Genomic DNA, 15,641 nt, shown 5'->3' on the forward strand with positions numbered 1-15,641 from the left:
CACTTTAAGATTGTAGATATCTCTAACAATTTCAATAGTAACTAACATTAGGATATTAGAGTATGTTCTAGCATTTCCAGTAATTTTGAAAATTTCTACCAACCCCAGTACGTTTTCTTGTAAATTGTAGGAATTTCTAATATTTTCACTACTTTTAGCAAATTTAAGAAATTACTACTACTTCTATTAGGCAATTTCAGAAACGTTCTCGTAGTTCAGTACTTTTCTTTAGAAATATGACAAATTTTGAGCAGTTCTAGAGCTTCTGTTTTAAAAAGTCTCGACTCTAGATCATCCTGGAAATTTCACTTTATTATTGAGTTTTTAGTAAAGTTTACCAATTCCATTAATTCTATTTCGACATTTCGTGAGAAAAGTGACAGATACCAAGAAAGTCATAATAAATATTAAGATTTCACCCAAAAACAACAAAATAATCTCCAATAAAACCTCTGATTTATATTATTATTATTATTATTATTATTATTATTATTATTATTATTATTACAAACTGCTGTTGAAGTCCGTTTCAAATCGAAACATAACAAATCACCAAGTACCGTAGCTACATGCTTTGTTAACGCCGACTTTTTTTCGTCATGGATCATCTTTGGTTGGCCCCACTCTAGTGTCGATTGTAACAAAGCTATCGACACCTTTCTGTTTTCTCGATGTGATCGACGTTCAGTGCCAAACGATGATGTTCATTACAAGAGGTTGGCACTGCCTAAAAGTTATGTGACAGGCACTACGTGGTGAGTGTTGCATTAACATGTAACATGTGTTCGTATGGGCAGACATGTTTCTAGTACGCGCAGGGAAATTCCACGGCCTCCTCTGGACATGAGTCATTCCGCGTCAGTCACATGTCATACGCAGGCCCCGTCCAGACAATGGACTTGTTCAGAGATTTGTACCGTTCGGATGTATTTGCATACAACAAGCATTGAAGACTTCGCGAAGATCTCTCACATATTCATGTTATCGGAATTTGAATATCTCTTCTCAGAACACAATACAGACGTCCTATCTGAGTATCCCTTCAGTCGTACGAGAACATTTCTGTAATGAGTACCCCGTGGTTCAGCCGCATCTCAATGGCATGGTTCATGATCGCCTGCAATAAATTTCACTTTTCTTTTAACATTAAAAAAAGGCATAATGTTACTTGAATGGTTAGTGTATCCGCTTTCTATGCAGGGGACCTGGGCTTATGTCTAGGTGTAATTTGTCTGTGTAAAGACAGAGACAGGTCCGGTACTCCAGTTGCACCTTGTATGGTTTCACCAATTCTTTGTTATCCATCACCAACCTTCTGAATCCTGTCAAACAGCATCCCAACTTCGTTGCTCGCTCGCATTAACGATTTTCTTCCAGAACAAAGTGCAAAACTACGCTCAAATATTGATGAGAATAATTACAAGTAATTATCCATATTATTATTATTATTATTATTATTATTATTATTATTATTATTATTATTATTATTGCTGGCTACAACATTTACTCATTTGCCATAAATGAGTGAGAAATCTCTTATCCTGAGTCACCAGCGTGGTCTAATGGCTATCGAGGGGTCTCATACTCGCAGATTGTGCTCGGGAATGGGTTTAATTACCTGGTTATGTCTTTTCAGAAGTTTTCTTAACTGCAAAGTGAATGGTAAGTAGGGACAATATTTTTGGTAAACAAAATGAATGATTTCCTTTTTTATGTTATTCAACGACGCTGTATCAACTATTCGATTATTTTAGCGTCGCTGTAATCTCTTATTTTGTCGTATTATTTATAATTCGATGTAGTTTAGAACATCCTACGGACATTCTTAAAAATTCATTTTTATTTACTGAAATTTGATTTTAATTTTGTAGTAATAATTCATGTTCCTACACCATAAGTTATTAAACTTCTCGTTTTGGATTTATACATACAGATTTTAGTTTCTTTACATATTTGTTGATATCATGTAACTGTTTCATACTAATCGTTTATTAATTCAATTAATCGTTAATTAGCCTAAAATAACAGCATTAAATAATCGATTAACATTTAGTTATGAAATCAACTACTTGACACTAACATCAGGCCTGATAGATTTAGTGGATGGAAAGGAAAACAACAACTCTCAAATATAGATAAGTGAGATCGAAACCCTTCCTCATATCCTCGGTTTCTGCCCCTACGGTGAGGCTCTCCGCAACATATGCCGTCACACAATCCGCTCTGTGCTTGCTGAGGAATTGTAGGAAGTTGGATTCGCCGTAGGCTATACCAAGAGGTACAAGGATTAGCCGCACAAGGCAATGTTAGACATATCGATATTTTCATAAAAAAAACAACTCGGCTTTCTTTCTTGACCCCACTATCATATTCAAAACGCATGCCAAATAACCGGCCGAGGTGGATGCTGAAAAAAAAAAAACAGTACTGTACGAACCTACAATCCCATATTATAAAGAAACACATCATCTTTGAGAAATCGAAGTTGTGGATCTGAACGTGGGAGCAAGGGAAACCATAACCTGCTTCTTTGCCAAAACATGCAAAATATTAGGCCTCAATAACTCCATTATAAGGAAAACAGCCATTAGTGCCTTAAAGAGATCCATTCGGATTTTACGAAATCACCAGTAGGTGTATTAACAACATTTGAAATTTATATATATATATATATATATATATATATATATATATATATACATTTTCTGTACTTTTACTCTACTGTACTTGTTTAATGTATTTTCCGACGTTCTTCCGACTGAGCTATGGAGACACAAGTAGAGAAGCATATGCGGCAAAATGGCCCAATCCCCTTCCTGATGATTTATGGAAGCTCGTCCAGGATCCTGGGATGCCGAGTCAAGAACAGTCGCTATTTGAAAAGACTAGTCGATTCTATGCCCACTCGACTACAAGATGTAATCGAGATGAAAGGAAGATGAACTAAATATTGAATAGTGGCTTTTTTTTTTTGTTTTTTTTTTAATGTTTGCATTTTCTAAGACAAACGCCATTAAGTTTGTTTTGCTTATGCGACGAAAGACCTTTTTGTTGAGAATAAAATATTTCTTTCTTTCCATTTGGAGCCATAATGTCATAATAAATAATGATAAAATAATGACATAATACATTCATGAACCTGATGTTAATTACCAAAGGACGGATCAGAGTGACTGTTCTTACAAGTTTACTAACCATTTACTATAGTCTGTTTATGTTGAAGCAGAGACGGTGACTCCAGAAGTACACAACGGGCGCGTACCTGCAATGTCCGTACAGTTGTGTCAAAAGAATGCGTACATTGTGCTGTACATGACGGCTGTGAATTTGTGCTCCGTTATAAAACACTACATTGTACTTACGTATAAAGTGAATACTACATAGTCTGTGCATTGCAGTGGACAATAATGCACATGCGGAGATTGTCGAAAGTGAACGTTCTGCCTCTCTCACTTAAACAAAAATTATATCGTGAGAAACTCTTTTCGACATCGCAAGAAGTAATAGGTGCATACGAATAATGTACTATATCAGGAATATTAATATCAATGTCTCATATTACATTTCTTCCACTTTTTGATCTGGAGGGCTCTGTTTGTTTTTGCAGCAACACATCTCGCACACCACACATGATTGAAAAACCATTATTTTTTGCTAACACATTCTGAAGTTTCTCGTTCACTTTTTTCGTAACTTCCGGCTTTGGTTTCCTTAAGTTTTACAGATATTTCTTCTATATGTTTATAGCCTTTGGCATGTGTAAATCAGATGTTTGTAACAACGTGATGGCTTTCGGTAAGTGATAAAAGTTATTCTGTATGAAATCTAAACTGCTCGCAAGATCATCTGAAATTAGGGATTTTGCTATTTCAATAAATTACATGTGCCTTTGTAGAATTTTAACTATTGATCACTTTCACAATTTGAACATAATATGTGGCATAATAGAAGGCAGCCTCCATCCAACTGCCCCAACTTGTTATTAGGGGTTTGGTGGAAGGGGAACCCTGGGAACGATTTCCTTGAATTTTTGTATTCGGGAAGGTTCTTTCAGAAAAAATTTTCTTAACATTGCCTATAAAGCTATCGACGTCATCATAAGAAGAGCGAATTACTTCCGCCACTCTATGGAGTCAGTATGGTAAGCAAGTAAGGTGAACCAACTTAGGATATATTATTTTTATGTCCTTGGCCCCTTTATCATATAGGGCGCAGCATCTGTGACTAAAAGAAGTACATTATTATACCTGATACCAGTACGACACAAAATACTCATGACATTAGAAAATACAGTTGCCATTGTTGTGTGGTTCACATTTTCTATCGTCTCACACGTTAGTACATATTTCTTTCCAGTAGAGTTAGGTATAAATGTTCCTACAATTACATTTGCATCCGATGTTGACGGATTCTCTTGTATGTATTCCCTGTGATGTCTGCTGTTGCAATGCCTAAGTGCCATTTTTTCGTAGCTCTTAACGTCACTTTACATATATTATACGTAATTATTTTTCCTTCACTGCTGAAGATATTACCTCCGAACTGGTGTACAAACGTTCACTTTTTCACTTTGTACACGTTTTTCCTTAGGCATTCTGACAGTTTATAAATAACAACACAAATAGCACACGCTTGTTCCTAATTGCTCTGTTTAACTATAGGTCCACTACTATGCGTAGTTCATCGGATACGTCGTATTCCCAAATAATAACTTCGCATTTGCTTTCACTAGTAGTAGCATACGCCACCTGTTTGCGAAGAGGAACGTGATGTTCCTACTGCATACTGTATAACTCTTTACCCACTGTCTGTACCTAGGGAACACGTGCCGAGACATTCTGCTCTCTGCATCAGTAACATGAAGCCACGGAACCTGGTCACTCTGATCCGCCCTCTGTTAATTACTAAACAATTATAAAAAAAGACAGGAGCAATTATATTTTTTTCTCTATCTTAAAAACAAAAAAAAAAAAAAAAAACAAGAACATAAGCACTATGTTGAGTTCGAACGCACGACCATATGAATATCAGCCCGGAACACTACTACTACACTATAATAGTGACATGCAGAACACTTCAATTATAACTGTAGATATCAGGCCATGTGATCCAACAATATGTAACATCGCCTGTCTCCGAATTGTAGTGAAGATACTCGAAGGGAATTATTTAGCTTCTAGAGAGTGGTCACTTTTTCTTTTGACAGCCGTACAATGACAAAAAAATGTGTAAGACTTCTGGCGACAGAAATGAAATTTCTGAGATATAAATTACAGACAGGAAAAGGAATATTCAAATTATAAATTAATTAAACACTGATTGCATATATGACACAATAAGCAAATATAAAAACTCGTGGATGTAGACTTTGTAACGGATTGGTGAGAAAATAATCTCAAAGAAAATCCGTATGGAAGAAGCGATGGTGCAATCAGCCGTTTGAGGCGTAATAGGCTCAGCCATTATACTTGCAGAAAACAAGAAAGGGTGCCTTAGTCAAAATAATTGAAGAGTTCGCGGGAAAAACGATGAATATCACATTTCTGTTGAGGATTAGATAATGATCTAATTGAGTCTATAACTGCAAGATGTAGTGCTGTTTCTATAGAAAATAAAGGAAAGAATTACTGTATTTGTAATGATAATTCTCCTTTTTACCATTTTTCATAAGACTAACATTAAATTTCGTAGTGGTTCATTGAATTAGATAATGACATCAACCTTAACAAAACTGTGACATTCATCGTTTTTCCCGCGAACTCTTCAATTGTGTTGGGTTTTCAGTCTTGTGCTGGGAACTAATATCTCCAACATTTTGAAACTATTTCAGGTCCCATGATCAAGGTAATGTTGTGTAAGTCCTGAAGGGTCGTCATTCTTATCGGGTTCGTTTTGCCTCACTAGCTCAACTAACTGCACCGCTCATAACGGATCCTCCTATCTAGAGCAATATTATTCCCATATGGCACCTACAAGTAGTTCCAAACTTTCGCGGTACTAAATCATAATCACACGGTTGAACACTCAAACTAATAATAATTATTCTTACACAATAACCGTGCAAGACTTAATGTTATCACAATAGACGTCGTCACTTTGATGTCACGAACTATAGGCACCAAATGCGATCATAAAGAGATTTGCTTACTGTGCTAAGTTTTAATTTTATACAATTTATAACGGTGCCTGCACCACTGAATGTTGCTAATTGACTGCTTTTGCCACTTTAACGCAATAAAGCGTCATGACCACTTATTTGGAAGGGAGTGACGCACGATTTTCCTAAATTTAGTGATGCATCTGAGCAGTGAACCATGCGTCTTTAAATGTTACATTCATAAATGGCGTGAGGAAGTTACAAATGCGAATCAATCGCCTGCACGACTCACTGATGCGATGTATTTATGATATGAGAAATTGGGTAATCATTTACGAAACTGATTTATTTTGTAATTTCTTGGACGTCTTTGATACAGAACAGGCAGACGGACAACATTTAAAGACCTAAATAATAATAATAATAATAATAATAATAATAATAATAATAATAATAATAATAATAATAATATACAACATTCTTGCATCTCGGTTTTAATTTGCTTGAATGATTTTAATATTTATTTCGTTTGTTTCAGTGGAGAGTTCCATTTGGGCTATCCCAGAACGGAACTGCAGGGAGCGTCATGGTACCATTTGCTGCACTGGGACTGCATGAGAGAGGCGCAGAGCAAACACCGTCTCAGTGAGTATCTAAATGATTAGTTATCTAGTCTTTGAAGACTTATCTTCTCGAAGGTGCTAAGCGCCAAAAAAAAAAAAAAAAAAAAACTTTCGGAGGTATTGATTGAAAACACACTGCCAAATGCACGTTGAGATGCCTAACTCCGTCTTTTGGGGCACGAATGAGAAACTTACAGCTGAGCTACGACAAAGCCCATTTAATATGATATGCTCATATGGATGTTTTCTTTTAGTTGGTTATTTAACTACGCTGTATCAACTACGAGGTTATTTAGCGTCGATGAGAATGGTGATAGCGAAATGGTATTTCGCGAGATGAGGCCAAGAATTCGCCATAGATTATCTGGCATTCACTTTACGGTTGGGGAAAACCTCGGAAAAAACCCAGCCAGGTAATCAGCCCAAGCGGGGATCGAACCCGCTCCCGAGCGCAACTTCAGACTGGCAGGCAACCGACTGAGCCACGCCGGTGGCCTCATATGGGTATTCCTCCCTTAGATTGAATAACATACAATTTGAAAAATTGGCACTTAGCACCTTTGGAAAGATAGGTCTTCAATTATTCTTCCGAGAGTAACGGAATGTAGGCAAATACTATAATAGTGTGTGCTTATTTGCGAATTACATTACTTTATCTCATGTCGGTTTTTTTATGTTTGGTGTTTTGTAAGATTTTAATGATTTTCTTTCGTTGAGTAACGCAATTTACATTGCACTATGGTTATTATTGCGTATTGTGAGCATGTGACTGTCGTCAATTGTTAATGAAAATGATATAAAATGAAGGTGATAGAGTGCATGTAGCACGTATGGGCAAATCCAGAAATGCATATAGAGTGTTAGTTATGAGGCTGAAGGGAAGAAGACCTTCGGAGAGGCCGAGATGTAGATGGGAAGATAATATTAAAATGGATTTGAGGGAAGTGGGATATGATGATAGAGAGTGGATTAATCTCGCTCAGGATAGGAACCAATGGAGGGCTTATGTGAGGGCGGCAATGAATCTCCGGGTTCCTTAAAAGCCAGTAAGTAGTAGTAGAAGGTGAGAGAGTTTGAGATTAGACTCCTTCTAAAGCACTACTGGAAACAAGATTATAAAGCTGCTGTCGCAGCTCGAAAAATATCTGGAGTTGTGGGTCAAGGTGTCGTTAGTGAGTGTGTAGCACAACGATGGCTCCAGCGTTTCAATAACGGAGAAGGAGACATTAAAGATTTACAACGTCCTGTAAGATCTAAGGTATGGAATATTGAGAATACAGGCAGAATTTTGGAAGAAAATCCGCAAAAAGGCACTTATAGCTTGTCAAAAGAACTTGGTGCTTCAAAAGATACAATATATCGACATATTATGACGCTTAGAATATCATACAGGAATTGTAGATCTGTACCAACTAATGTCGTGCATTACAGGCGCTATGTTCGGTTCAAGTTTGTCGAATATGGTGAAGTTCGATATTCGCCGATGTTCGCTGTTCAGTAGGAGGCCTGTCGTATTTGTTGCAACTTATTATAAAAATATTCGCTGTCCTCCACTCATGTATTAATAGCTTGAGAATTTTAGCACAAATCTTGCGATTAGTTTTTCATATTAAATAAGACGAAGTTTTTAATGTCTTGGTTGTCTCTCTCATATTCGAACATTGTCGGACACTAGTAGGCCTATCTAACTCATGAATTGGCATCTGAACAAGCTCAACTCAGATTGCGAATCTGTTATCAGTTTATCGCTAATCCCATTGATGACAGATTTATCGGGAGAATTGCCACATGTGATGAAAAATGGGTGTAGCTATTACCGCAACCCTGACACAACAAAACAGTGGCTCGATTCCCGTTAGCTTGCCAAAGTCGTCGTTAAACAAAATCGGTTAGCCCTAAAATGGTGTTATGTATCTGCTGGAATTTGGGAGGTGTAGTTCATTGAGAGTTTTTTCCAAACGGACATGTAGTAGATGAGGATCTTTATGGTCACTAGCTAGAACGAGTTCATGAAGTTTTGAGAGAGAGGTACCCGGAATTTGTTAATCAAAATAGAATTATCTTGTAACAGGACAATGTGAGACTATGTCCCGCTCGAACAATCATGGAACAAAATCCAGAAATCGAATTGCTAACACATCCAGCATATAGCCTTAGTCTTACGTCTTCTTATTACCATCTATTTCGATCCATGACCCACTTCAGTATGGAAGAGATTTCCAAAACTTGGAAGCCGTTGAAATGAGTATCATCGAATTCGTCGTATCAAAAACCAGAAACTGGTGCCGTCGCGAGATTACAAACCTTGCTGAAATGTGGCTGAAGACCATAGAATCTAACGACCTTTACTGTGAAGGTTAGATTAATTTATCATCTCAATGCATTCCAATTAAAACCGTCATCACTTATGACAGATTAGATTATCTGTAGTAACAATATTAACTGTAATACAATTCCCAACATTAAAAAGGAAGCGAACTGTTGCGAATACTGTAAACATGTAATGGGAAAGCATGTGTCAGCTTAGTAAAACATTTTTATAAAAATTATTTAAAACTATTCACTTGTAAACAATGGACAAGCAACAGTTGAGGTTCGACCAACAACCATTCACAATTCATAGTATGAAGTACATTTTTTTACATCACTGGAAATAAGGTTAGTTATTTTGGATATTTATACAGTGTAACGTCAATTCAACTATGTCAAGCCTACGCTCAAGGAAAGCGACACATTACAGCTCATTGCAATTCAGTTTCAGCAGCCCGCGTATATGCTGTTTGTTACTCTGACAAGCCATTATATTCATTGTAAGTCTCCCGAAGATATGTGGACTCTTTCAATTCTCTAATAGAAAGACGCATTTGGCATGTACTAAAAGTTCGCAAACTTCAGCTGAATAAAATTGGTACCGTTGACTAAACTGCTAAATCGGACGGTTAACAGAAAACTGTTCATGTATTTGGAATACGTACCTAACACAAAATATAATCAAAGGAAGCATTATATTGCATATTGCAATTACGCATAGCAGTAGACCTATAGTGTTACTACAATCTAGTATATGTCACGAAGCTTGAGTTGTTGAGGGTACTACTAGGAAAAATAGACTGTGCAGGTACTATTTCGCATTGTTTGTAATGAGCCGATAGTAGCGATCCCAATGGTTAGCAACTATCTATGGATGCATATTTACTACGTATTGAGCTTCGTTACTGTATATACTAGAGTATAGTGTTACGTTAAAATGTAGTGGAGACACAGTCCATCACTAAACATGAATGTATAACAGACCTAATTGAAGAGAGACATCACTTCCATAGTGAATGCAGTACGCTCTCTTCACTCCCAATACCCTCACTTAAGAAAGTCTGTTTTATGGCGTGATGAGTAGCTACACTTTTATTGAATGAGAGGGCTGTAGACTAAATATAATGACTTTTCCCCCACCATCATCAAAATTAATCTGTAATCGTCGTCATCATCATCGCCTATTGTATAATGTCTATATAATTTAACCGGCGCTGGATAATCTCTATGATTGAGAGAATTGTTCGTAATAATAATAATAATAATAATAACAATAATAATAATAATAATAATAATAATAATAATAACTAGGCCTATAAATAGTGCATGAAGAATTCCTGGCGACAAATGAAGAAACGCAAAGAAAGAATAAAAAATATTTCTGGTTCTTGTAGTTTGCTTACAAGCACAGAACATACGAAGAAGCATGACAATGTTGAAAATATAGAGGAGACTGTTGTACCTTTAGCATAGTATGCCTTTGAACGTTTTTTGTTTTTAATTTTTGCTGCTATCTAGAGCACTCGCACTGAAGTAGATTGTAGAGAAAGCCGCTAAATAGCTCTGGTCGTAGTTTGAGTTTGATTTACTGCAAAGTGTGAGTTCTGTGAACTCAAAGAAGTTTTTTGTATCAAAAGTAAACATTTCGTTCATTATTGTATGTTTTATAACACAAAACTAAATTGTATTTGTTAATATCTTTCAAGTACAGTCTGTTCCCTATCATCTGGTGAGTAATAACATATTTTAATTTCCATGATTTATTCGAATCTCTAGTTTTGGGAGCCATATTTCTTTAAACGTGCACCCTCTTGTATCTTTGAACACAAAACATCTTGTACCATGGAAAATGTTCTAGAGTACACGATGCTATCGGTTTTTGTTTTTCTTTTATTTTAATATCATGTCACGAAGTAAGTCCGGAGTTAAGAGGCACCCAATTGATACGGATGTCTTGAAGAAAGCTGTTGAAGCAGTTATTGCTCCTCCAGAAAATAAAATCTCAATCAGAGAAGCCTGCTCTGGTTTATGATGGCAAATACATTTTAAATATGATTGTCAGTTTTTACAGCTATATTCCCACCTATATTCCATGTGTTCCAGCTTACAAGAGGGTATGTTCCAAGGTACATGAACCTGTTGTACCTTTGAACACATTACATACCCCTTCATTTTATTTCTTCCATCCTTAATAGGTGTGTAAAACAGGAAAATACATACAGGAAGTTGTAAAGGAATCTTCAATAATTATTTCAAGCATTTTTTCATTTAAAAAATTTCATTTCCCAAAATTAAAAAAAAAATAAAATGTGAAAAGTGTTTAATGGTACAACAGTCTCCCCTACTACTCCATCAGTATCTTGCAAAAGGACATGGAACACTTGTGGAAACAGTCCTGCAGAAGTACAAGTCATTTTTTAAATTGTAACTATAAATTGAGGACATCACCCGAATAAAATGTAGTTCAGATATAAACTAATTTCAGTGTTTGTCAGCTGTCAGGTTCATCACAGTTGTGTCGAAAACGTTTTTCTTCACTGTTAAATTACACTTTTGCGATCAACCTGAGAGCTGACAAACATTGAAATTAGTTCATATCAGAACTACATTTTGCTCTATACGCCTTTATTCGGGTGACGTCCTCATTATTGAAGAGTGTGATCCCAAAATGTGTTCAGTGCATTTTTATAAAAGGACTGGGTTAGTTTTTTATCCACCGGTCGACGGACTGAGTGAGTTTTCAAGTGACATACACAATAACACAAACTTTTAGATAAGAATTGGCATTGTTTTACAAGAAAATCTTAAAATATAATGATAGAGGTCTAAAAAAAACATATATATGTATAAATCATAAAAAAATGGCCAAATGGACTGAACGAGATTTGGAAACACATTGTTCAATTGTATTTGGACTGGAGAAAAAACTACTGAAACGATTTCAATAACCGAAGGTGTTCGACAGGGAGCCTCTCTTAATCCTTTACTTTTTGATATTGTAATAAATGAAATGACTATAAAAAATGTAAAAAATAATGAATGGGTATACAATGGACAGAACTGATCCTACTTGTCTTTGTTATGCTGACGATGCGGTATTAATATCTGATTAAGGGCCATTACAAGGATTATTACAGAAGTTTGTGTTTACATCTACAAAATATAACATGAAAATTCCAACATCTGAAACAAAATGTATGGTAGCAAGTGAAAAACCAATTGGATGTAAACTTCAAGTCCAAGAAAAAGTAATAAATATAACAGAAATAAATATTACCTAGGAGTAATAACAAACACCAGAATATCATGTACAGAAGTACAAACTCAAATAAAACTGCAAGAACAGTTGGATGATTATTTGAAGAAATAAATAAAAGAAGAACGAAAAGTAAGATCAGTAATAAGACCAATATTAACATATTCAGCAGAAACAGGAGTAGATACTGTAAAAACATGCCAGTTATTAGAAACAATAAAAATGACGGCTCTCAAAAACATTAAATAATACGATATGTGACAGAGTAAGAAGTAATAGCAACAGAGGAAAATGTAATATTCAAGAATAGGTAACTGGGTCATAAAATGAAAAAGATAACGGAACAACCAAATATTTAGAATGTCAGATGACAGAATAGTAAAGAAAGAGAAGACCTGGTCGCTCTGAGTAAAGATGGAAGGATTCTGTATGAAACAGGCTTTAAGCATACAATAAGTCAAAAGATGAAGAAGTATAGAGAAATTCCACAGATATCACTCTTCCCAGTCAAAAAAAGCCTGACATAGTTATTCTCAACTAACAAATAAGACAGCTCAGTTAATAAAAATGAAACCATACTGTAACCTTCATAAAGCATGCAACAATAAAATCATAAAATAACATCTATGGTCCGTCCCAGGAATCTGTAGAGTAAAAAGACGAAACCTCTGCGCAAGTGGTATGTGGGAGGACTAGGGCCAATGATCGCTCTGGAGGGAGGTGTTGGTTGAACGAAGCTATAGGGATACCACTTTGTAAATGCAGTTGTAATGCGCATGCGCTAATCTCCCCTCCCACAGTTCTTGTTCATGGTGAACGCTGAGTTCGTAGGGAGTACAGTTGCGCCAAAGTGAAGTGAAGTTTAGTATAACATAAATAAATGAATACTAGTAATAGTGCTGTGTGTTTAAGTTATAACCAGAGTATTGGCATGTCTTTACGTGAGAAATATTGTTTGATCATAAACCCATGGATGAATATTCCCCCGAAAAATGGTGAAATTATGTGAGCATGTGCAGAAAATAGAGGACAAATATTTTGCCCAGCAGTGTGCGGTTGAAGCGGAAGTAAACAACGTAATCCAATGAGAGTGACGATAATAGCGGCCTAGTACCGCCAACTTCGGTTAAGACACAGATTCTGATTGGTGATCGACGTCGGAGAAAGCACAGAGGAGAACACGCAGCGAGTGTGAAAGAAGAAAATGATTCAGGTTTCCGCCATAGCTGCATTTTCTAAGTGGTATAGCTATGGCAATCGCTTGCAGGAAGGGAATAATTTCTATCTAAAGTCAACTGTACTTTCTACCAAAAGCATCTTACCCCTTAGCGGTCTCGAACTGATGCTGCCCGCAATACACTCCGGCACAGATTAGATTCCCCTCCTATATGCGTGAAGTTACTCCACAGATTCCTGGGAGGGATCATAGCAAAATAGCTCGAACAACTTTGGCAAATAGAGTTATCGCTAGTTCATTTGTCATTTCTGCAACAGCAGTAGGTCCATAACCTTTAATAGAATACTTGGATTCCCTGCTATTACAGTAACAGTTACTCATCACGCTTAAATCAACAGTACTGGACATTTTAAAATTCATCTTGGGAATATCACAGTGTTAGTCTCTGGTTCCTAGGCCTGTCTAATGAATATTATACCAGATCTTCTGTGGCTAAATAAGGTATTGTTATAACAGAAGATGTTTTGTGTCCTTTCAGTAACTCAATCCGAACAGGACCGGTCCTGCATCCTATTGCTTCGTCTCCAGAGGCGGCCTGGCGACTGGTTGTGGGTGCACTGCGTCCTCCAAGTCAAGGACAACATGGAGAACAGTCAACAGCCCGTCATCGTTTGCACCAATCAGGTCCTGAGGTGAGACTCTTATGCCCTGTTTATATGTGTACGTGCAGAATCAAAATAAATTTCCTTGTCTCCTTTCTTCTTATTGTTAGTCCCTCAATTAATTCATCGCTTGCCTCAATTCATTTTTCTAGGCGAATTTAATCGTTCAAACTCCATTTAAGTCTGCCCATTTCCTCATCCACTCGTTCTTCAAGCTCTCACTTTTATCTAGTCTTGTGTTATCCATTCGTTTGTTATGTTCAATCCATCATAGTCACCGTTGTTAATGGGTTCAATTTGGCAACAGAGTTCTAAGTTTAAATCAAAATTACTTTTCAGTAATTTTTCGTAATACCCTCATTACCGCTGTTTCATCAACGCGTTTGCTATTTTGAGTTTCTGTTCTGTAATTTAAAATTGGTCTAGCCAGACATAGCAGATTCAATAGAATAGGCTATCCTTTAGGTCTTGAGCGACATGACAACTATGACGAATTTCTAAACAGTTCCGAAATTTCCGAGATATCGTCACAGCACATAATTTAAGACCTATAATTCTTCTTTTACATGATGTGTAAAATTTACTTTTTCCTTTTTACTTATATTTTTGTTCCAAATTGTACAAATATTAAATTATTTTTGTCTTACGTCCTTCACAGTTGTATTGCTGTTGATTTCTGTACTTTAATAAAGTACATTCCACTAGTAGTTTCGATATTTCTCTCACCCCAACTTTTAATTTAACTCTTGAATTATGTCAATATTTTGTTCATTAAAATATTTATATCAAGTACCGAATACGCAAAATAGTTTCGATTTGGCAGTTCCATACATCTTCATGACGTGTAAAGAGGGTATCTTTATGCCCCTTATCGTATATTACATCCGAAATAATTAAGTAGTTTAACCTGCTCAGAAGTCTCTCGCTTCCAATTATTTTTCTGACTTAGTAGGTATTCTATGACTCGTTTATCAACTGTGACGTAATCTAATCTCGATGGTATTGGTGAGAGCGAAAAGAGCTCGAGAATTCGGTTGGTATTGTCTGACTTCCATCTCACAGTTGGGGAAAATCTCGGAAAGAAAGCTCAACCAGGTAATTGAACCTAGCTGGAATCATATCCAAGTACAAGCGCAGTCAAGGATCAGGAACCCTTCTCACTACCCCTATATTATGCCTGTATCGTAACTATTTTAATGGAGAACATTCAAAAATGATACGGTGATATGACGATAATAGTGAAATGATGGCGTGAGAAAGTAGACAGAAAGTGAAGTATGCGAGGGAAACTGTCCCAGAGACATGTTAATTAAACCTATCGAAGATCTCATCCCATTTCCGCTTGAGCTGTAGTAGGGCCTAAGAAGATAAATCCGTTCCTATTATTTTATTTTGTCTTAAGAAAAAACGACAACTCGAAAACAAAGATGTAAGAGGCAGCATGTTCAGAGGGGTCTTATTCATCATCTATCTTGTCAAATGGCAGACAACAGAATTAAAAGAAAAAGCTCAAGTT

At 36.3% G+C, this 15,641-nt stretch overlaps 1 protein-coding gene across 1 annotated transcript in view; it reads left to right on the forward strand.

The window, feature by feature from the left end:
* dysf (dysfusion) overlaps positions 1-15,641 on the forward strand; it is a 1,258,166-nt gene that overhangs the window by 1,199,371 nt on the left and 43,154 nt on the right. Inside the window, exons 7-8 of the mRNA XM_069841720.1 lie at positions 6,636-6,742; positions 14,002-14,155. Coding sequence (XP_069697821.1) covers positions 6,636-6,742; positions 14,002-14,155 — 261 coding nt within the window. The remainder of the gene's footprint in view (positions 1-6,635; positions 6,743-14,001; positions 14,156-15,641) is intronic.

Source organism: Periplaneta americana, chromosome 12 (assembly GCF_040183065.1).
Source record: "Periplaneta americana isolate PAMFEO1 chromosome 12, P.americana_PAMFEO1_priV1, whole genome shotgun sequence".
Lineage (NCBI taxonomy): Eukaryota > Metazoa > Arthropoda > Insecta > Blattodea > Blattidae > Periplaneta > Periplaneta americana.